General features: G+C 44.7%; 1 protein-coding gene across 1 annotated transcript in view; it reads left to right on the top strand.

The window, feature by feature from the left end:
* The first annotated feature begins 6698 nt into the window (after positions 1-6698).
* Positions 6699-23281, top strand: part of SLC5A9 (solute carrier family 5 member 9) — a 42102-nt gene continuing 25519 nt past the window's right edge. Inside the window, exons 1-2 of the mRNA XM_066623261.1 lie at positions 6699-6827; positions 13248-13319. Coding sequence (XP_066479358.1) covers positions 6699-6827; positions 13248-13319 — 201 coding nt within the window. The remainder of the gene's footprint in view (positions 6828-13247; positions 13320-23281) is intronic.

Below are 23281 nucleotides of genomic sequence, written 5' to 3'. Positions count from 1 at the left end.
TTGGTCATGTCGTGAGAATGGGCAATGGCCGGATCCCAAAGGATCTCCTCTATGGAGAACTTGTGCAGGGAAAGTGCCCTACAGGTAGACCACAGCTGCGATACAAAGATATCTGCAAGAAGGATCTGAAGGCCTTAGGAATGGACCTCAACAGGTGGGAAACCTTGACCTCTGAGCATCCCACTTGGAGCCAGGCTGTGCAGCATGGCCTCTCCCAGTTTGAAGAGACACTTGCCCAACAGACTGAGGCAAAGAAGGAAGGCCCATAGCCAGGGAGACGGACCAGGGACAGACTGCACTTGTTTCCAGTGTGAAAGGAATTGTCACTCCCAAATTGGCCTTTTCAGCCACACTAGATGCTGTTCCAGAACCACTTTTCAGAGCGCGATACCATAGTCTTCCAAGACTGAAGGAAGCCAATGATGAGGTTCACTAGGCAAAGCTTGGACTGGAAGTTTGGCAAAACACCCACTTTTGCAAATGATCATCCCACTGGACAAGAAAAAGGAAACCTAGAAAGAAATATTATTTTTATTTATTAATAATAGTTAATAATAAATAGGGTCCTGTACTCCTGAGGCTGGTATACCTTATATGTAGTATGTGTGTGTAGACATTTGCTAGACTCTTCCTAGAAATGGAGTTTAAGAACACTTCCCCCAAACCTTTACAGTCATTCCAGGGTACTAAGAAGGCTGAACTGGTGGTCAGCAACCAGCATTTCTCCCAATGTAGTAATCCCCCACACACACACACACATTCAAATTTCTTTCCCAAGCACTGCTACATTATTACATGGCATTGCTCCATGGGGGGTGGCACTAGGGGGAAAAAAAATCTGGCATCCACCAGTGGAGGCTACTATTTTTTTTCAAATAACCTTCCTCAGAATACTACATAATGATATAGAATCACTCAGAGGAGGTGTCGTAGAAGAAATGGTGGCCACCAACTGGGGACCATGACAAGAAGTAGGAACATTATGAGCAGTGCAAAAATAAAGTCAAGTAGGGGCCCAGTTTCAAACCCCTTTGGCTTTCCAAAGATTTAGATCTGCAAATTCTCACTTGATAACATGCAGTTCGGTTCACCGTATATAAAACATTTATGGCCCAGGACTGTATGAAGGTTGTGCCTGCCAGGTTGACCACTCAAACAAGCAATTTTCAACTGGTGCACTGTGGCACATGGGTATTGCTTGAAAGGCCCACAGGTGTGCCTCAGGAGTTTGGAGCATAGTGGTTGAACATCACTGAGAAACTCTTCTGTGTTCTGCGGCTCTGTTTCTAGGACAAAGGAAGAGAGATGTTCATAACGACAGTCAAGAAACAGAGCCACAGAACAAAGCGAAGGAGATTCTTCCGCTGGAGACTGGAAGTTACATCAGAAAAGGTGAAAACCATAGAGGTGGGTGTACTGTGAGAAGAAAAACACTGAAAATCACTGACTTGAACCCTCAGGAATATACTCTAAGATGCTTCCCCCCTCCAAGAGCTGCTAGGACCAGACCCAACAGCTTTCCTGAACCCTCCCTAGTTCCATTAGAAGGTTTTGTCTTCCAGCATTATGCTTGCTGCAGTTCATGTTAGGAAACTATTTCCTAAAGAAAAAGCTATCGGGAGAGATGAAAGAAGTGAGTGTTAAATCAGACTTCTTTTTCAGGCACAGTATCTGATCAAGCTTCATACCCACAAGATGGCACTATGCTACCCATAAATAGATCGTAGGTACTGTTGTCTTCACTTTTGCTAAGATACCATTTGAAACTAATATTATTAGGCTCGCTATTTCAACCCAATCCTATGTATATTTCCTGAAAAATATGAGCCAACTGACTTCAGTAAGATTTACTCCCCCACGTAAGTGTGCTTGGGATTGCAGATTTAGGAATCTGCACTACTCAATCCATTTTCTAAATGGAATACGCCTTACAGATGTAAGCTGCACAGCCATCTGGGAACCAGAATCACCTCCCTTTCACAGATTTCATTAGCAGTTGGATCCATCCCAGCCTTTTCCCCCTAAGCTCAGCACAAACCAGGATACAATTTAATTTTTATGGCTTATGTTGCTGCTTGATGTTCTACAGTGATTAATAAGCCTGGTGTACTTGGCATTGGTGCCCTGATGTGTAGATATTACAGAGCAAATGATATCCACCCCAAATCTTCTGAGTCTTCATATCTGGGTACTAAGTTTCTGTACAGTGCCATTTCATGAGAGTGTGTGATGGGAGTACCATCTTCTGAGCTGTCCCGGTAGGACAGATGAGATAGCCATTTGTAGGTTGGTCATGTAAAGATAAGTGATTAGGGCATTACACAGCAATGTCCTTCACTCTTGTTGTGGTGGTGCTGGGTGCATTACTTCAAAGTGTCCAAGAGTACCATTATTTCCCACAGGGCATTTCTGCTCACATTACAGAAAGCCAGTCTTACAGACTGCATAGCTATGATTGTTTAAGCTAGTAATAGCCAACTTTTTTCTCTCACTGACAAAGCACACTGACAAAGTGCTAAAATTTCTAAGGCACACCATCAGTTTTTGGACAATTGACAAGGCTCACCATGCTGCCTGCAGGGGGGGCTCACATTCCTCAATGGCTATACTAATTAAATGACCCCACCCCCAACTCTCATGGCACACCTGCAGACCATGTGCAGCACACCAGTCTGCTGAAGTACAGTGATGGAAAACTGCTGGCTTAGGGGATGGATCTGAGGATCTCTGCTGGCCCTATGCTTCCAAGAGTCCTGGTTGACTCAGCCACAGCACCTGTCAAGTGTTGTCACTGTACCACTGGGTACAGTAAAAGATGGTTGTGCAAGGAGCCAATGCTTGAAGGAAAAGCATTGAGGTCCAAGCTGCAGAGCAGGAATTAATGAAGGAGATCTGGCAACAAGAGAAGCTGGCGCAGAGAGGGGGAGAGGACGTGGTGACTTCAGCATTGGGTGGCCTTAGTTTTCTACAAACAGCCAAATAAAGCAAGAGATGCAGAAAAGGCCAGGAGGCTGAATAAGCCAGTAAAGGGGTGATGGACAACAAGGTTGCTCACAGTGCAGAAATCACTGGGGAACCAGATCTTCTTCTGCAGGTAAACTCCTAATAATCTCTGTATGCACTTGCACTTATCTGAGGAAGCAAATCTATTCTCCGCTGGGGGGCATGGAATCCTTTGCAAGAGTGTGCATATTTATGATTGTTCTGCCAATATCATTCCAATCCCATAATGCACTGCCACAGTGAATAACACCACATGTGCTTTTAGTTCATTTTTTCATGCAGTGGGTCAAACAGCCAGTTATGTTCAGGATTACCAGATGCAACAGAAGGCAGGCGTCTTGAATGCTTGTGTGCACATGGAATAAGTGCAAGGAGAAATGTATCTGGATACATTTGTACAATCTGTAACAATCATTGTTAGTTTGTACCTTGGTACAGTTATCAACACATTCCATTCAATGCAGGTAAAGTCTGTGTACAGCATACCTGGATTGCTGATCTGTAAAAATAAAGTCAGATTCAGTCATTTGCTATGAAACATTCTGAAACTGGGAAGAGCATAAAATGTGAACTGCCTTAAGATCTCTGATGTATGGAACTACATGCAGAAATCTCAGTGTGAATCGCAATGAGGAAAGTGCTGTTGCAGTCACAAACATCGCCCCTCTACAATCTGCCACACTTGTGTCAAATCCACCTAAGTTGAACTCAGGAATGTCATCCTGACCTGGCCCACATGCATATCCATCATTCAGTGATTTCAACTTCAAAGGATAACTTGAATCTATGTAACAGTCTCCAAAAACAAATATATATATGGCATCATTTCCTATAGAAAAGATTGCTATGGGTTTGGGAAAATTACCATGAATGTGGCCCACCCAATAATATTCCCTGGCAAACTTGATGAGTAATGAGAATGTAGCAAAATGAAGCTGCAGGTAACTTAATAGACTGGAATCTCTGTCTTGCGTTAAGGAGGTGGTGTCCATTTGTGTTCAGGAGAAGGACAGAGAAACAGGAAGAGTTTTTAAAAGAATTTGAGCTGAGAGAGAGAAAGCTGTGAGTTTGTAGATGAAGTTGGTTGAAACTGTTTGTCACCAGATATCTGATACATGCCCCACAGAAACCATGGAATATAGCTTCTATTTAGTTATCCTGACTACACTTAGCTCAAATAACCCTAAGATACAACCCCACATTGAGAGACATGAAATCCCTTCCATTTGATATGAATAAACGGTAGCATTTATATCAGAAAGGATCTGTGAAAACCAGCCTTTGGGGATGCATTGAGCATTACAAGTGGCCAGACTTCTTTTTTTTTCACTTTTACCTTTTGTTTGCCAGGCAAACGTAGACAGCAGTTAAGTCCATAAAACTGTCAATACAGTAATCATGGTACAGTCTAGCTCTCTGAGCCAAGCTACATTTCTCTTGTTATACCACTATCTCCCCATCTGCACTTTGCAACAGGAAGTAGCTGTGTGTATTTAATTGCCAACAGAGGGACCTCTGGTATTTCTAGGAGCAGTAGTGCTGCCAATATCCTATCCTCTTTCCTGGCCTTGATCTGCTTTCCTGGGTCCACTTGAACTTGTGCAAGCAAAACCCCTTCCTGGCATCAACATCTCCCCTCCCTGCCCCAGTCTCTGCCCCATTGTCCCCCACCCTGCCTCATTCTGCCCACCCACCCCTCACACTGACTTACCAGTGATAGAGCTTTTCCTAGGTCTGCTGGTGCATGGCTGCAGCCACTGACTGCAAAACATGCTAAGTTTTTGGCTTTCTGCAAAACGAACTCCCTTTTTGGCACTTTTTCTCATATCCCTTGGTGAAAGGATGCAGAACTGTTTGCTAGGAGACAAGTGTTTGGGAAAGAGAATACATCCCATTGCTTAGTCAACTGGGTCAACATTGCTTGCATTGCTTTGCACACACAAATGTGCATCCACATAGTGAGTTCTCCAGTTGGATATGTATCTGAATGTTCCTCTACACTGCATTACTTTCAATGGGATGCACATTTATGTCCATCATTGTGATGCAGCTGTGGTCTAATTGCTGCAGCAATGGGAATAAGTTCTCTCTCTCTGCCCCTCCCAAGCAGCAGAAGATTGGGAAAACTGTGAACGTGCTTGGGGAAAAAATGGTGTGAAAGAGAGGAAAGGTAGTTGATTCTCATGAACATGTTTGCACCCCCATCAGATAGCAATTTTTACAGCAAAAATCAAACCTCACAAGAATTCAGTGCATTATTGGTTTTGTGGCATGATACCAAATGAACTTTATTGTCCAGATTTATGAAAGAGTCAGACATGTTTTGAATTAAACACTTCCTCAGTCTGGTGATCAAAACAACACCTTCAATCACTGACTTTTGGGATTCATTGTGTTTTTCATATGATTATTAATCCTTTGCAGTGGTGTCATGATTCTAAATATCCCTCTGTTTCCCATCCTAAATCTGGTTTTTGCTGTTTCCAGGGTGTGGGCAGCTTTTGCTTATTGACAGGTGCTAATTTGTTTAAGAATATGTGGTAATTTTAAATTTGCCCTTTTGACTAGCGTTCTGGATGAACTAAATTAAAACAGCCAGGAGGCTAAGCATCTACTCAGATAGGTTTGACTCTAAGCCAGGTGGAAATATTACCTCAAAGTAGCTAGCTTGCTCACAGCTGCAGTGTGAGATATTTGCTATTACAATGAAATATACTTGCATTTGTGTCCATGAAATTCTAAACAGTAGACATTTGTTCTCAATTACTGAATCTGTTTCCACTTCAAACTAGATGTGAAAATGTCACATGTTCCAGTAGATATTGTGAGGTATTATGTTTTCATGGTCTCAGTGGACTCTCGGAGCCACCTGAGGGCCCAATCCTATCCAACTTTCCAGCACCGGGGCAGCTGCAATGCAGCCCCAAGGTAAGGGAACAAATGTTCCTATACCTTGAGAAGGCCTCCAAGACTGCCTCCTGAACATAGGAGGCAGTGCATACCCCATAGGAACAGTAGCACCGACACTGGAAAATTGGATAGGATTGGGCCCCAATACATTGCACACATTAGTGGCAACTCTATTTCGCAAACCTACATAACCTGTGAACCAAGAAGCCACGTGCATGAAGAACATGATCCAAGAAGCAAGGTCATGTATTTTAGCTTGCTGTATATATGACAGTAACAAACACCACAGGCAGACACACAAAACAACAATGTTTTTTTCAGCCCTGGGATGGGGGTGATGGAGCCATACATGGCCACTGGGCTTAGTTCAGCTTGCTGGGCATCAAGTTATTCAGGTTTGCTTAATGGAGTATAAATTCATACTGCTGCTGCTGAAATGCTTGAATTGGCCATATGGCATTTGCTTTAAAATGCCAGCCCATTGTCTAGGTGGTAGGAAGCTGTGGCCAAGATCCTTGGTGATGACATCACCAATTCAAACATTACAGCTTCAGCAGGTGCAATATACAGTACTGTACGCCATGAGCTCCTATCATTACCCACTGACGCTTCAGTGTGCAAAAGAGCCCCAAACTGGAACATTTTGACAGACTTGCCTGCTTCTTCATCAACACTGGGGCTCTCTCAAACTTGTTAATTATTATTAAAAGGACAGTGATGAAAAGAAACACGTACCAAAGTCCATTGTGAGATAAGGAGGCCCCAGCAACATCTTTCAGGCAGTCATGAACCAGACAACAGCTGCTCCACAAACACCCAGCGACCAGCCTGAGGAGAAGCGCTTTGCCTTTGAAGTTCCCGACATCATTGTTGTCGTCGTTTATTTCATCTTTGTCCTTGGTGTCGGGATATGGGTGAGTCCAGGGTATGACCTATTTCATAGGAATGCAGGGGGCTCTTGTTTTAAAGAAATGCCCCTTTATTGAAGACTATCACAGTGCTTATGTACAGAGGTGGGGAAAAACAGTAATAATGAAATAAAAAGTGTCACTTTCTGCACTTTTCATTTTTGTAGAAACAAAAAAACCTGAAATCTGCTTTAAAAAACCTGTTTTATTTGGTTTTTATTTATTATTTAATGGGAGGGTGAAAGGATATTGACTGCGGCTGCATCTGCTGACTCAATGCCACCTACCTAGTACACTTTTAAAGTGATTACAATTCTAATGTAAATTTGGAATAAAATGCAAATCACCACTTTCTGCACTTCTAAGTTTGGAAAACACTGGAATCCACACACAAAAAAAAACTTGTTTTCTCCTTCCTCTACTTATGTGATAAATGGTGGTTTCCCCTTCAAAGCATGGCTGCCTAGATCAGAGCCAGGGCCCCATTTTATTTCTGATATATGGTCAAAATCTGAACATCAGAAGGATCACTTTTTTTCTTTTTGTACATACCCACTTATTGAGATCTTCATTGGGGACCTTCTCTAGGCGTCAACTTCTGCTCAACTTCTGAAGTTTGGCAGATGGCTACTAGTGAGAACACCTCCTTGGCTGTAGTGTCCCAACTCTGGAATGTTCTTTGCCGCAAGGCTTAACTGACACCTACGCATACCCTGTTGGCATTAGATGAAGAGCCATTCTCTTTTTCCAGGCTTTTTGTGGAATGGGGCAGTAGACGTTATAAATAAAGAAATAAATACTAGTGTAGCATCAATCTGTTATCTGCTGAATTTCTTTCCTGCCCATGATGCTGTTTGCTTACAGAAAGGGCGCTTTCTTATGTGTGCATATTTGTTTCAGAGAGATGAGTTACATGCATTGATTAATTTCTAACTCAAAATGGACCAGGGCTATTCAGACCTGCCTTGAAGTGGTGCTTAATGGCCTAGCATCCTATTTTTCCTAATATCAGAGATGCAAGAGCTAGTTGAGGGTCTACTTGGGAAATAAAGTCATTTGAGCAGCCTCATTCTTTTTCATTATTGTCACAGTGTGTCCCATAAGAACTGCCTGTGCTAGATCAGACCAAGGTCCCTCTATCTTAGGATTCTGTTTCCCAGAGTCATTGACTAGAGGTTGTTGCACATCGCACAGGGAAATCATCTCCTGTTTTTTGCCCAGTCTCTGGTAAATTGGAGATATTCTGCCATTGAATATGGAGTTTGCATTTAGCTGTTGCAGATAATAGTTTAAATACCTTTTCATTCTTGGATTTGTCTAACCCTTTTTAATGGCCATCTAAGCTAGGTATCATCTTGGTCATTGTGCTAATCTCTAATGTTAAGCATTCTTGTACTAATCAGAGCTGGCCCAAGTGCCTGATACAAGTGTCCTCCAGGTGCCTGATACAGCATGCCAACTTGAGGTTGTGCCAGACTTTTGCTCTCCAATGCACATCGCTCTCCAGAGCTCAGCGCTCTCCTCCCCTCCACATTTCTTCTTCCTCTTTGTCCCCCTCTTCTGTTTTTTTCAACCAGGTACTGGAAGGATAAGCAGTGGAAGGGAAAGTAGGTGCACAGGGATGGGTGCCCCCCTACCAATCCTGAGGCGACTGCTTCAGTTGGCCTCATGAATGGGCCAGCCCTGGCACTAGTCCTGCATACCTACCATTTAATTTCATTCAATGACCCTCAAACTAGCATTTATCCTCAAATAGCACATTGCAAAGTGCGGGCAAGCAAACTGAAAATGGGTTCCAGGGTTAAGCCCTGGATTTATGAATGGAAAACAATAGCAGAACTCTTCCATTAATTCCCTATGTGTCTCTGTACTGGGCTAGAGGGAGGGATATGAATGACTATGTCACTATATTGATCAGTTGTTACAGGCTTGTTCTATGTACTTTACATAAGAACATAATAACAGCCCCACTGGATCAGGTCATAGGCCCATCTAGTCCAGCTTCCTGTATCTCACAGCGGCCCACCAAATGCCCCAGGGAGCACACCAGATAACAAGAGACCTCATTTTGGTGCCCTCCCTTCCATCTGGCATTCTGACATAGCCCATGTCTAAAATCAGGAAGTTGTACATGCACATCATGGCTTGTAACCCGTAATGGACTTTTCCTCCAGAAACTTGTCCAATCCCCTTTTAAAGGTGTCCAGGCCAGATGCCATCACCACATCCTGTGGCAAGGAGTTCCACAGACCAACCTCACACTGAGTAAAGAAATATTTTCTTTTGTCTGTTCTAACTCTCCCAACACTCAATTTTAGTGGATGTCCCCTGGTTCTGGTGTTATGTGAGAGTGTAAAGAGCATCTCTCTATCCACTTTATCCTTCCCATACATAATTTTGTCTGTCTCAATCATGTCCTCCCTCTTTTCTAGGCTGAAGAGGCCCAAACGCCATAGCCTTTCCTCATAAGGAAGGTGCCCTAGCCCCGTAATCATCTTAGTCACTCTCTTTTGCACCTTTTCCATTTCCACTATGTCTTTTTTGAGATGTGGTGACCAGAACTGGACACAATACTCCAGGTGTGGCCTTACCATCGATTTATACAACGGCATTATAATATTAGCTGTTTTGTTCTCAATACCTTTTCTAATGTTCCCAAGCATAAAATTGGCCTCCTTTACTGCCGCCACACATTAGGTCGACACTTTCATTGACCTGTCCACCACCACCCCAAGATCTCTCTCCTGATCTGTCACAGACAGCTCAGAACCCATCAGCCTACATGTGAAGTTTTGATTTTTTGCTCCAATGTGCATGACTTTACACTTACTTACATTGAAACGCATCTGCCATTTTGCTGCCCCTTCTGCCAGTTTGGAGAGATCCTTCTGGAGCTCCTCACAATCACTTCTGGTCTTCACCACTCGGAAAAGTTTGGTGTCGTCTGCAAACTTAGCCACCTCACTGCTCAACCCTGTCTCCAGGTCATTTATGAAGAGGTTGAAAAGCACCGGTCCCAGGACAGATCCTTGGGGCACACTGCTTTTCACCTCTCTCCATTGTGAAAATTACCCGTTGACACCCACTCTCTGTTTCCTGGTCTTCAACCAGTTCTCAGTCCAGGAGAGTACCTGCCCTCTAATTCCCTGACCGTGGAGATTTTTCAGTAGCCTTTGGTGAGGGACCATGTTGAACGCCTTCTGAAAGTCCAGATATATAATGTCCATGGATTCTCCCGCATCCACATGTCTGTTGACCTTTTCAAAGAATTCTAAAAGATTTGTGAGCCAAGACTTACCCTTACAGAAGCCATGCTGATTCTCCCTCAGCAAGGCTTGTTCGTCTGTGTGTTTTGAAATTATATCTTTGATGAGGCATTCCACCATCTTACCCAGTATAGATGTTAGGCTGACTTGCCTATAGTTTCCCGGGTCCCCCCTCCTCCCCTTTTTAAAAATTAGTGTGACATTTGCTATCCTCCAATCCTCTGGCACGTGGCTGTTTTGAGGGACAAGTTGCATATTTTAGTGAAAAGCTCAGCAACTTTATTCTTCAATTCCTTAATAACTCTTGGATGGATGTCATCCGGGCCTGGTGACTTATTGATCTTTAATTTATCAATGAGATCTGAAACATCTTCTCTTTTAACCTCTATCTGACATAATTCCTTGGTCAGGAGGGGCCGTTGGGGCAGCAGTATCTGCCTGAGGTCTTCTGTCATGAAGACAGATGCAAAGAACTCATTTAATTTATCTGCCATCTCTAAGTCTCCTATTATCTCCCCTTTCCTTCCCTCACCATCCAGAGGGCCAACCGCTTCTCTGGCAGGTTTCCTGCTTCTAACACATTTGAAGAAGCTTTTATTATTCCCCTTAATGTTGCTGGCCATGTGTTCCTCATAGTCTCTCTTGGCTTCCCGTATCACCTTCTTACATTTCTTTTGCCACAGTTTATGTTCCTTTTTATTCTCCTCATTAGGGCAAGACTTCCATTTATGAAAGGAAGATTCCTTGCCCTTTATGGCCTCTCTAACTTGACTGGTTAGCCATGCTTGCACCCTCCTGGACTTAGTTGAGCCCTTCTTCCTTTAAGGTGTACACTTCCGCTGGGCCTCAATTACTGTTGTTTTAAGCAGCCTCCATGCACTCTGGAGAGATTGGACTCTTTTTACCTTCCCTTTCAACCTCCTTCTAACCAGCTTCCTCATTTGAGGGAAGTTCGCTCGTCGGAAGTCAAGAGTTTTTGTGATAGATTTACCTGGTACTCTTCCCCCGACGTGCATGTTGAAACGGATCACAGCATGATCACTGTTCCCCAATGGCTCAGTAGCATTGACATCTCTAACCAGGTCCTGAGTACCGCACAATATTAAATCCAGAGTCACCTGTCCTCTGGTGGGCTCCTTGACTAGCTGCTCTAAGGCACAGTCATTTAGCATGTCAAGGAATCCAGTCTCCTTTTCGTGACCAGAACACAAATTGACCCAGTCAATATGAGGATAATTAAGTCCCCCATGATTACAACCCTGTCCCTCCTTGTCACCTCCCTGATCTGTTTCCTCATTTCAAGGTCCCCTTCCGGTTTCTGATCTGGAGGACGATAGTACACCCCCAGTATTACATCACTCCTCAGGCCTGGTAATTTAACCCATAGAGATTCTATGGAGTCGGACCCACCTTCAGTCTCTACTTTGCTGGATTCTATCCCTTCCTTAAGATAAATGGCCACTCCAACTCCAACCAGCCCCTCCCTGTCCCTCCTGTAGAGTTTATAGCCTGGGATTGCGGTATCCCACTGATTCTTCGTTCCACCAGGTTTCCGTTATGCCCATTATGTCAATTTTTTCCCTTGTCACCAGACATTCCAGTTCTTCCATCTTTGCTCCAGGCATTTGCATAAAAGCATTTGTACATGGAATGCCCCAGGATGGGCTGCTTATTAGCTCCTTTATCCCTGCATCCTCTCATTGTGGCAAACTATCACATCCCATCATGCTACCATTCCCAATTTCTTCTTCTTCTCTGGCTTTACCTTGTTGTTCTCTAACCTCCCCATCCTCGTCCCATAGGGATAAGGAGTCCAGAACCGGTTGCCCCTTGGCTCCTGTCGGCCTCCCCCCAGGGATCAGTTTAAAAGCTGCTCTGCTACCTTTTTAATGTTATGCACCAGCAGTCTGGTTCCATTCTGGTTCAAGTGAAGCCCGTCCCTCTTGTACAGGCCCTGCTTGTCCCAAAACATTCCCCAGTGCCTAACAAATCTAAACCCCTCCTCCCTACACCACCGTCTCATCCACGCATTGAGACCCCTGATCTCCGCTTGCCTAGCTGGCCCTGAGTGTGGAACAGGTAGCACTTCTGAGAATGCTACCATTGAGGTCCTGGCTTTCAGCTTCCGACCTAATAGCCTAAATTTGGCCTCCAGGACCTCCCGGCTACACTTGCCCATGTCGTTGGTGCCAACATGCACCACAACTGCTACCTCCTCCCCAGCACTGTCTACCAGCTTGTCTAGACGAGAAGTGATGTTCACAACCTTCGCACCAGGCAGGCAAGTCGCCATGCGGTCCTCACATCCATCACAAATGGATGTTTCTGATATGTTTCCCCCCTCTATGTTTCTGATAATCGAATCCCCCACTACAAGAAGCCCCCGACCCTTCTCCCGCCGAAGGGTATCCTGAGTGCATTCGGATACGGGCCCATCCCTTGGAGAAGGGGTCCCCCCTAGGGGGGGATTGTTTCCCTCCTCTCCAGGATGACGTCCTCCAGCCCTGAGATTTCCCACCCGGGCAGCTGAGGAGCTGCATGCCTCAGGGTGGGATGAAGCCTGATCTTCCCCAAAAGTTCTCTGCCTGCCTCTGCTTCTCCAGGTTGGCTACCAAGGCTTCAAGGGAGCGGACTTTCCTTTTCCTTGAATGGAAAGGATGCCTTTGCTTAGCTTTATAGCTGGTACTACAGCTGGTCAATAGGTTAACTGCTTTACAAATGGCACACAGTTCTTCTTGTCTGGGACTTCACCATGGAAAAGACACAGAAAGAGAAGCAAGGAAGAATCAATAGTAAAACTAGAAAAAAACCAGAATATGCAATGATTCTATAAAGAAAAAGCTGAGGGAAACTATCTATCTTCCACTGGCTACAATTTTAGCCCAACCAACAGTGGAATTAAATACCATTTGTTACTCTGACTTAGTAATTGCATTATTGAATTATCGAACTGCATTTTCTACTTTTTGGAAAAAATCCTGGTGTGATTTTTTTCCCAACATACTGCTATCCTTGGGGCACAACAAGTCACTCATACTCTCACAATAGTCACAAAGATGGTCAGAAAGAACTTTCTGAAGAATCCAAAGTTACCACATGGTAGATGTATGGGTGTTTTTGAGAGGGCACCAGAAACTTAACATTTTCTTCTTCATTTCAGGCAACTTTAAGAGCCAGTCGGGGAACAGTTGGAGGCTACTTCTTGGCTGGAAGATCTATGACCTGGTGGCCTGTGAGTTGTAATATAACCCATATATTCTTTAAGCTCTCAAGTACTGAATGATTCTATGAGCAAGGAACAGGAGCAAAACAAGAAACAATCTCGCTACACCCATCTCCAAATGTGATTATAATTTAACTGCTTCCTCTTCCTCCCGACATCCATGCTTAATGTGTCTGCACACCCTCATTGCCAGTACTGGGATTCAAACCCGGGTTACATTTATCATAAATGAAAAAAAATTCCAAAGACTGTATCAAAAAGAAAAGACCAAAATGTTGGAATTCAACCTTGTTTATTTTGGTTTCTTGCTCATCATAGTGGAAGGCAGGGCCTCGGAGAGGGGGGTAAAGGGGGTAATTTGTTCCCGGGCCCAGAGTCAGAAAGGGGGCCCAGGAGCCAAAGGAGGGGCCCCAGAAATTTCCTGGGATCTGACATTTTCCAAGCTCACCCAGACTCATTGCCCACACAGGATGCACATGGCAGCAACTACTGCCAGAAGCCACATGCACCAGGCCCAGGAATGCTTATGTTCCTTAACAGTGTCACATCTGACCAGTTCCGGGAGCTCTTTGGTTTGTGGATCTGCTTACAGTGAGGGAGTGGATGGGAGCTCAGGAACACAGCTGTGGAGCTACAGCTGCTGCAGAAGTGGTGCCCACCCCCATTGACCCCCCACTCTGTTTACCCCCTCCCTCTTTGAGAAGGTGCCCCAAAGAAACTTTGTACCCCTGATAGAATTCCTCTTGGAGGCCCTGGTGGAAGGACACTAGCCATCAGCCTGGCAAGGAGCAACTGCCATTTGGCTCTTCTTCCAGAACTGTGTCCTCCTTCTAGAACTGTCTTTTCCACTTGGCCACTGAAGAGGAAAATCATGGTCCCTTCTATTGACCTCACAACAATAATACTGCATGTAAGGCTGCAATCCTTTACAAACTTAGGGCCCAATCCTACCCAACTTTCCAGCACTGGTGCAGCTACAATGCAGCCCTGAGTTAAGGAAACAAATGTTCCCATACCTTGACGAGGCCTCTGTGACAGCCTTCCCACCGCTGGATGCATTACAAGCCTCATTGGCCCGGCTGCACCAGCACTGAAAAATTGGCTAGGATTGGGCCCTTAGCTAGGAGTATGTTCCATTAAACTCAGTGGGGTTTACTTCTGAGTAGACATGCCTAAGACTGCACTGTAATCCAAAGTATGCATGCTTCAAATAATCTCATATGCTTTTCCTCTTTTCTCTGTTATCTTCTTAGATTGCCTTCTTATACTATGTAAAGCATCATGCACACTGATGGTGCAATAATAGTAATAAAGACAACAACCCAACATATAGCAAGAAGGTTGTGGGCCCAATCCTATCCAACTTTCCTGTGCCGATGCAGCTGCAATGCAGCCCCAAGGTAGGGGAACAAATGTTCCCTTACCTTGGAGAGGCCTCCAAGACTGTCCTCCCCCACCGCAGGATGCAGCACGCATGACTCATTGGCAGAGCTGCATCAGTGCTGGAAAGTTGGATCAGATTGGGCCCTGCATCTCAAAACCACCTAATGCCAAGTCTAGTGTCCTTCTAAGATTTCATCAGCATTAGCCAAACATTTCCAAGTTTCCTGCCACAGCCACAAGTGCTATCTTTAACCCTGTCCTGAAGGCTTGTAGGTGTGGGCTTGTGTGCAGGTGCCCACAAATGTATGTCCATTTAACCAGGGCAATTATATGGGTAGGCAGATGTAGCACTAGGTCACAGTAGCAAGAAAGAAGAGATGACATGGTCTGTGAAGAGGTCAGAAAGGAAGGAAACCAGTGCTAGCACTGGTGTAAGGAAGCCTAGCACCAGAAGGAGGGATGTTGCATTGATCTTTCCTGCTGTGGCGAATATGCAATTAAAAAGCGTGGCCTCAAAATCTGCACTAGTGTGACATCACAGTATTTGGCCTTGTTGTGGTGTTAGAAGAATAATTAGCACTTCAGGCATTGAGGAAAACATTTGTCAATTTTTAGCCTTCACACACACACACACACACACACACACACACACACACACACACACACACACACACGTGAACAACATTGCTGGCAGCATCGGGTACATTTAAATTGCTTGCTTTGACACACCAACACAAGCTAAGGAACAGTGCCACTAACTTTTATAAAATAACAGTGGTTGTAACAAAACAAAGTTCCAGGCCCTTTTTAAAGTCAAGCACACCTAGAAGACAATAGCTGACGGTCTGTTAAAGATAAAACATTCAAGGTCTTCTTAAAAAAAAAATGAAAATGAACTCCAAAATTTAAGAGCAGTTTCCATTCTGCTCTCCCCGGAAATGATGGCAAGACTCTCTTTTGCACTGTCGAGTAACTTTTATTGAGCAACTGTGTCGGGGCTGCAACTGACTGCAACTGCCCAGACATAAATCTCCAAAATAATTCACTGGAAAGGCATAAACCTTTTGAAGGACACATTTTCTTTAGAGCAGAAAGGTAATATCACAATAATTTAAAGACCCAGAGAAATAAGTGTCAGAGGAGTAAATATCCTTTTCACAAAAACACTCGACTGTAGATCTCTCAGGTATTTAACCATGAGCTGAATGCAGTTTTGAACTCCAACTTGTCTTCCATCCTGTGGGTTACATTAATTCTAAATTCTGTAGGTTACCTTTTCCCTTATGTCTCCACTGGAGACGTATACCTTTATTTTTTTTTTAAGATTGTTATTGTTTTAATGCGCTTTGTGCTCCAGTTCCTCCCTGGTGACATTTAAGGATTGGCTTACCTGTAGCCTCTGCAGTTACATTGCAGGAAATTTAAGAGGCTGGCAAAAAGCCAAGTATTCTCATTGTCCTCCCTGCTGGACTTAAGGTTTTTTGTTTTTCTTTTTTCTGGGAGAACACAACTTCATAAGAACAGAGTCTGAGCATAGGACTTAATAAGTTTTCATTCATAATAGCTGCTCTCCTGTTGACCTGGGTAGGATAGAATACCTGAGCACTATGGGGAGGGGGGGGTGGAGTTCCTTTAAGTTGGATGCATTTGGGCACATTTGCGTAGTGGTGGTCACCAATGGGTCCTCTCAGACTTATGCCAGCTATTGAGCTGGCATAAGTCTGGGAAGCCTCAGGCAGGGATAAGGGGGCAAGGAACGTAGCATGATCCTCTCCATCCCGCCCTTCTCCCCACCCCCAGTTTGACCCACTGACAAGAAGAATGTTACATTGAAATAGTCTGCCATTATCACATCTGCTAAAATTAAAACATTGTTGGAATTATTGAACATAAATAAATCAATAAACATAAATAGAAAATATGTATTATAACTCTTGAGGACCAGTATGAAGTAGGTGAAAGTTTGGAAGGGGACCCTGGGCTGCTTGTTGAGAAACTGTGCCTTGGATGTTCAGCCATTCCCTCCATATAAACCTCTGCTTTGTCTGCCGGCCACCTGTTATTCATTCCCCATGGTCCTTGGCTTACATTGTGAACTGTCTTTTTGGCTTATGTGTGTTTCCTGTTGAACCACCCCCTTCTGATGACGCTACTGCTCTGCAGGCCTCAATACCCACCATCTCTGCAGCTTCCTGACATCCTAAATTTGTCTCATCAGTAATCTGTGATGATTATGACTTATGACATATGACAACCAAAGCGAGCAGGGCCAACTCATCCATGAGGCCAACTGAAACAGTCACCTCAGGCAGCAGATGGGGGGAAGCGCTCATCTCTGTTCATGTTCTTGCCTTCATTGCTCCCATCTTCTCCCTCCACTCTCTGGATTGGAATAGGAAGGGGGGACAGAGAGGAAGAGGAAATGTGGAGAGGAGGAGGGTGCTGAGCTAGAACATTGAAGAGCAGGAGCAGCAGAGACTGGGACTTCATCAGGTGGCAGCATTTGATGTGCCATATCAGGCATAAGGAGACCTTGGGCAGATAGAGCACTGTTGTCAGGCAGGTTCTGTAGCTCAGTGGTAGTGCATGCAGAAGGTCTCAGGTTTATTCCCTGGCATCTCCAATTAGGGCAGAGAAAAACTCCATTCTGAAACACCTGGAGAGAACCATCCCCCGTCCATCAGCATAAACAACACTGAGCTAAATGGACCATCAGCCTGACCTGATATAAGGCCACTTCCTATGTTTTTAAGAGCTTCTTGATTTTCACATGGGAAGAACAATTTATGAATGTCACTTGCTTTTCTGACATAGGGCCACTCAAAAATCAACTTCTTGTATCAAAGGAAAGTCCATTCACATTCTGTTTCCAATGATACCTGGCCAGATACCTCCAGAAATCTTGAAGCAGGACATTATGGAGATGGCCATCTCTGCCTTTGTTCTTCCCTGTCACCTGAAGAGTATCCTGGTCTGTTCAAAGCCAGTGAAGAAAACATTACTCTTATGCTCTGCTCCAGCTATTCCATTTCAGGACAGAGGGGATCACTTACTGTTGTGAAGGACCAATATTGGGATGGGATCGTGGGAAGAGACAGCTCCCCACATTCAGCCTCTCATCAAAATGGTTAGTATATGATTTTTTTTTCGCATCTGGAGGAAGAGTTTGTATATAGAATGAATGGTCTTTTCCAGAATATACAAGGGGTTTGGTTTAGGCCTGATTGCTGGCTGGAAAAATTGAAACTTTGATTGCTTAAGGCCAGTGTAAGATTATGTTACACAGATTTACAGTCCTTTCCTTTTTTTGTCCTGTCTGTTTCAGTAAGGATACCTGGCTTTGGGACAGTGTTTACATTTCTTGGGAGCCATTCTGTTTACCCACGATATGAATGCATATTGCAGCAGTCAGCCTTTTAATCACAGAGGCTTCCCAGACGAGGGATGTTTGCAGTAGCCTTCAGGAAAGGTTTCCAGGCTCATCCACTATTAATATTTTAACTATCCCAAAGGTGACAAGTCAGTCAAATTCCACTAGTCTTTGCTTTAGGGTGAAGAAAAGAGAGGAGGGGGCCCATCACAGAACAGGCAATACCTTTTATTAGATAAAGTAGCGTTCGAAATTCTGGAAGCATCAGTCTTGAATGACACAAAACTTTTCTACAGGAATGGGTGTTGAAAGCAAGCTTTAAAAAATATTCAGAAATGGGTAGTTTTTACATGACAGGCAATGTGAACTGGGTAGTGGTGATGATTGTTTAAACAAAGAACAGAACATTTGAAAGGAATTCAATGGATACGGAACACTTCTCTAATAAAAATGGTGGCCTCACCCAATCTGTTGGTTTTGTTAAAAAAGAATAAAAGCAAACTTATCATGAGCCTATTTCAATTGCCCCAATTGCACGCCCCAATAATCACAGGAGGCAAGCTGCTTGGAATATATATTGGGCCACTATATTGAAAGCCAGTCACAGACTTTTGCAACTCTGCAGCAGGCCAAACTTCAGTGTAAGCCACTCTCAACAGAGTTGCCACAAGAGGGGTTCACTTCACTTGGTGTCTGTCCTTCTTGGCCCCAGGAAAAAGGAGGTTGAAACAAAAGGGGGGTTGCCAGACCAGCAGCTGGGATCCAAGGTCAGCAAAGGGGAAGGGGTTGTTTCACCCTTCCCCTCCCTGGGCTTACCCAACCCTATATATAACCTGTTCAAAAATTTCTCATCACTGGCCCTGGGTGACTTATGAAGCCCTATGTCCTTCACTTCCTGAGATGTATGGCTCCTATTCCCCTAACCACCACCCCCCAGATTTACCTGGTCCAGCCCTGTGGTTAAAGGGCCAGGATTGCCCCAGAGTAGGGAGGCACTCAACCTGCAAGGGGCAGCCAACCCTGTGCCTTGATTGCCCAAGGGGGTAATATAGACTTGTGTTGGCTTTATGGTGCTGGAAGTATGATGCAGTGCAGTGGTATTTAGACAGCCTGAGGGCTCTGGCCTCTGCCCCCTTAATCAGCAGTTTTTGAATTCTCAGGGAGTTTGAAAACTGCTGTAAGTCCTTGCGGGGGTGGGGGAGGCAGCGGGGGCAGGGCAGAAGGCAGCGACGTGATCCCCAGGATTGCATCGTTAATGGGGTTTTGCGGAAATGGAGCATGATCGCTCCACTTTCACTTTCTGCAGTCTGGGGAACCCTACAGATGCTCGCACAGGGCTCCCCACAACCCGGCAAGGCTGCTGCAGGGACTGGTGAGTACATCCCAGTCCCTGCAGCCCCCCGGAGTGATGCATTCCTGGGGATCACGTCGCTGCCTTCCCCTCACCCCCGCTGCCTCCCCCACCCCCGCAAGGACTTACAGCAGTTTTCAAACTCCCTGAGAATTCAAAAACTGCTGATGCAGTGGTTAAGAGAATAAGCTATGAGCTGGGGCTTCCCTAGTTTGAATTTTGCCTCTATCATCAACATACTAAGTGTCCTAAGACAAACCATGTGTAGACCAGGGCAAGGTTTCTGTGATATAGGAGTGAGGTATCAAAATCCCAGACTGTCTTCTCAAGTGTGGCTAATACGTTCTGGTTGTGTAGTCATAATTTTAATTCTTTCTTGCAAACAGATCAGCAAATACAAAATACACAAGCATCACTTATTGGCTGCTGTTTGATATGCACCTCACCTCTTTTATCTACATTTTTCTAATCCTCATCTCATCATCTCAGTCATCAGCAGTACAATTCAAATAAACCCAAAGCATTTTTCACTTTAACACCACAAGCCTATCTGTGTCTATGCAGAAGTAAGTCTCATTGATTTCAATAGGACTTACAGTCCAATCCTGAGCTGCCCGGTGCCCAGGGCTGCAGTGGCGTCAAAATGGCTGCTGCTACAGGAGTCGATAGCGACTCCTGACATTTGTCCCCTTCCCCCAGGTAAGGGAAGAAGCCCAGTAATGGGGCTACTTGACTCTGTGCTGATTATTTAGCCAGTGACAAGTAAAGTAGCTCTGTGTTGGGCCGGGATGCCCAATGTGGGGCTTTGGATCTGGTGGAGCTGAGCTCCACCCATCCCGCCCTCCTCCAGTCCCACTCCCTCCCCCTGCCCTGCATTCCCTCCCCCTCCCCCCACACCAGTTCAGTTCAGTAAGACCTTTATTGGCATAAAATACAGAGAAAGAACAAAACAAAAATATACAAGGACAACACAACATAGTCATCAGTCTTTTCCTCACACTCTGCCCAGAGCCCCAGAGCTCTGCCTGGCAATTACCCCAGATAAAAAGGAAGCGACCTTATCAAGGGTCTCAGAGTCAGGTGTGGAAAGGAGAGACTGAAGCATGATTGAGTCCTCCCAGCCCTGCATCCTAGCTAACAATGGGCCTAGATATTTCTTGCGTGAAACATCATGTAGCGGGCAGCAGAAAAAGGTATGTGTTATAGTCTCAATGCAGTCCCTACCACACTTGCATTTCCTCTCTGAGTAGGGAATACCACTGAACCTGCCCGTTAACAAGGCTGATGGAAGAGCATTACATCTTGCAAGTGTGAATGCTCTCCGAGCCTGCGGGCACTCCAGGTGATAAAAGAAGGAGGCTGGTTTCCCAAAACTGACTGGAATATGGAGGTAGAGTGGAGAGCATGTGGTTCTGGCGGCACTAAACAGCTCTTGTTGTTCGATATCAAGAATTCTTTCTTTGACGAGTCTGTAAGCAGCATCACAACCAATTGTGCCTAACTCTGCAGTATCCAGCCCTATTGACTTAAATTTAGTTAGAAGATCGGTGAACTCTAATGGCAGGACTGAATCCGACAATAATTGGTGCATTAGACCAGAGGAGGTAGGGTTAAATAAAGTCCTAAACCAAAATTTCAGTAATCTTAGCCATTCAGTCGTCTTTAGCCGAATTAACCCCACCTCGAGACACAGAACTGAGTAGGGAACGCACCTGGGTAAACCCAAAATCTTCTGTAAAAAGGAGGCTTGAATGCATTCTAGTAGTTGATTAATAGCCTTACACCAGACAGGAGAGCCATAAAGAACCTGGGAAAGAACCTTTCCCTTAAACGCCTCCAGAGCAGCCGGAACATAACCATTGCCGCCGGTGAAAAAGAAACAGGAAATAGCTGGGGATGCTAGTTTGGATGTCTTCTGCACTGCCTTACGATGAAAAGCCCAAGTGAGCCTGTAATGGAAGTTGATTCCTGGGTACTTGAAATGCTTAACCTGCTCCATTTTATTGCCATTACAAGACCATTTAAAAGCCTTCCATCTGTTGGCAAATATCATTATCTTAGATTTAGCATAATTGATTTGTAATTTGTTGGACAAAAAATACTCTTCGGTGTGATTCAGCAGACATTTTAGGCCAATCCTAGTAGAGATATCAGTACTGCATCATCCGCGTACAGAAGTAGCGGCACTTGACTTGCGCCACACCAGAACGCCTCCCTTCCTGCCCCAACTTACAATTCTGCCACCTGGTGCTCACATGGAGCACCGGGTGGTGTCCAGCTGGCCTCTGGGCACCACAGCTCCAGCAGTGGGCCGGCACTGGCTGTCTCAGGTGTGCCTTACGGCACATTTGTGACAGTGTGCATCAGTAGTGGGTTGGCGTGAGCCCTTCAGGATTGGGCTCTTATTCCCAGGTACATGTGGATAGGATTGCAGCCTAAGACTTCCTAGTTTGCATGCTATAAATATTTAACCAAGCGCAGCCTCCTCCCATGGAGCACACTTCTGTGTTACTTCAGCTGTACACACATGCACTATGCATGGCACTGTATTTTTTTAGAGCAGATCTAACTTCCACTGGCAGTTGAAATTTTTCCCCACAGATAAGCATTGCATTATTTTGTGTCATATGTGTTATAATTTTTTCTAGCACTTGCTTGTTTGAAAAGTTCCTCATTATCAAGCTTTTCATTGCCTGTCCTGGTGTGCAATGAAAAGCTTGATAATGAGTCAGAAAAGTTTTTCCCAAACTCTATGATGGTTTGATATGAATTTGGGGTGCCAATTCCAAAAATAGCATCCGTTTTGCCCTATCACATCTAGTTTTGGAGATATAGTATAGTCTCATTAGTGAATGGTTCAAGCAGCTTCCTCATGAGGAAGCCATGGTGTAGGCTTCCTCATGAGGAAGCTGCTTGAACCATTCACTGAAGAGGCTATGCCGTGTCTCCAAAACTATACGTGATAGGGCAAAACGGATGCCATTTTTGGAATCAGCACCCAAAATATACCCAGGAATTGGTGTAACGTTTAAGGGAGCAAAATGTGTGTTGGCCTGTGTTATCCCATGGTTTTGTGCAGTAGCAACTGTGCTTAGCTACACAGGTCTGCATGGCAGATTGGAGAATCATGCAGCAATCACATTTGGTACAGAGAGAGGTTTCAGCTTGACGAGGTAGGTGAGAGAGAGAGAGAGAGAGAGAGAAGGTGTATCAAAACCTGATGACACAGGATCATACACTTACCATAGCCTATCTGAAAGGATAGGTTGATTAAAAGATTATGGAGTGTAAATAATCCAAGCATTTGGATACCATTCCACTCAAAGCTATAAAGAGGACATCTCCATACTAATGTTCTAAACCAGGGTTGTCAAACATAAGGCTTATGGGCTTGATGAAGCCCCCAGAAGCTCTTTATCCAGCCCCTGTGATAATTGGGTTGTCCCAGCACTGCCCTTTCAGCAGTGCCACTTCTGCTGATGCTCTGGAGAAGGGAGATGGAAGGAAGCCTCAGAAGGCAAAGGATGCTATTGGGGGAAAAGGCAGACCGAGATGGGTGAGAGACGGAGATGCTGCCAAGGCAATGGGAGAGTCCAGTTATCATGTGGGCCACCCTTTCAGCAGTACCACTTCTGCCAAGGCATCACTTTGCAGAGCACCTCTCAGCTGCTGAACTGCAAAGCAACACTAATTTGCAGCTAATGGATTTCTGTGTGAGAACAAACTGCTTATTTCTGACCATTCAGAAATGACCACTTCAAACTTAAAGATGTCACTTCTGGCCCTCAGCAGGCACCATGGATGCTATTTGATCCAATATAGGAAACAAGTTTGACAACCTTGTTCTAAACTCATAGGGTAAGTTGA

This window comes from Tiliqua scincoides, chromosome 4 (genome assembly GCF_035046505.1).
Source record: "Tiliqua scincoides isolate rTilSci1 chromosome 4, rTilSci1.hap2, whole genome shotgun sequence".
NCBI classification, from domain to species: Eukaryota; Metazoa; Chordata; class Lepidosauria; order Squamata; family Scincidae; genus Tiliqua; species Tiliqua scincoides.
The sequence above is the reverse complement of the archived record's forward strand: the minus strand, read 5'-3'. Positions and strand labels throughout refer to the sequence as shown.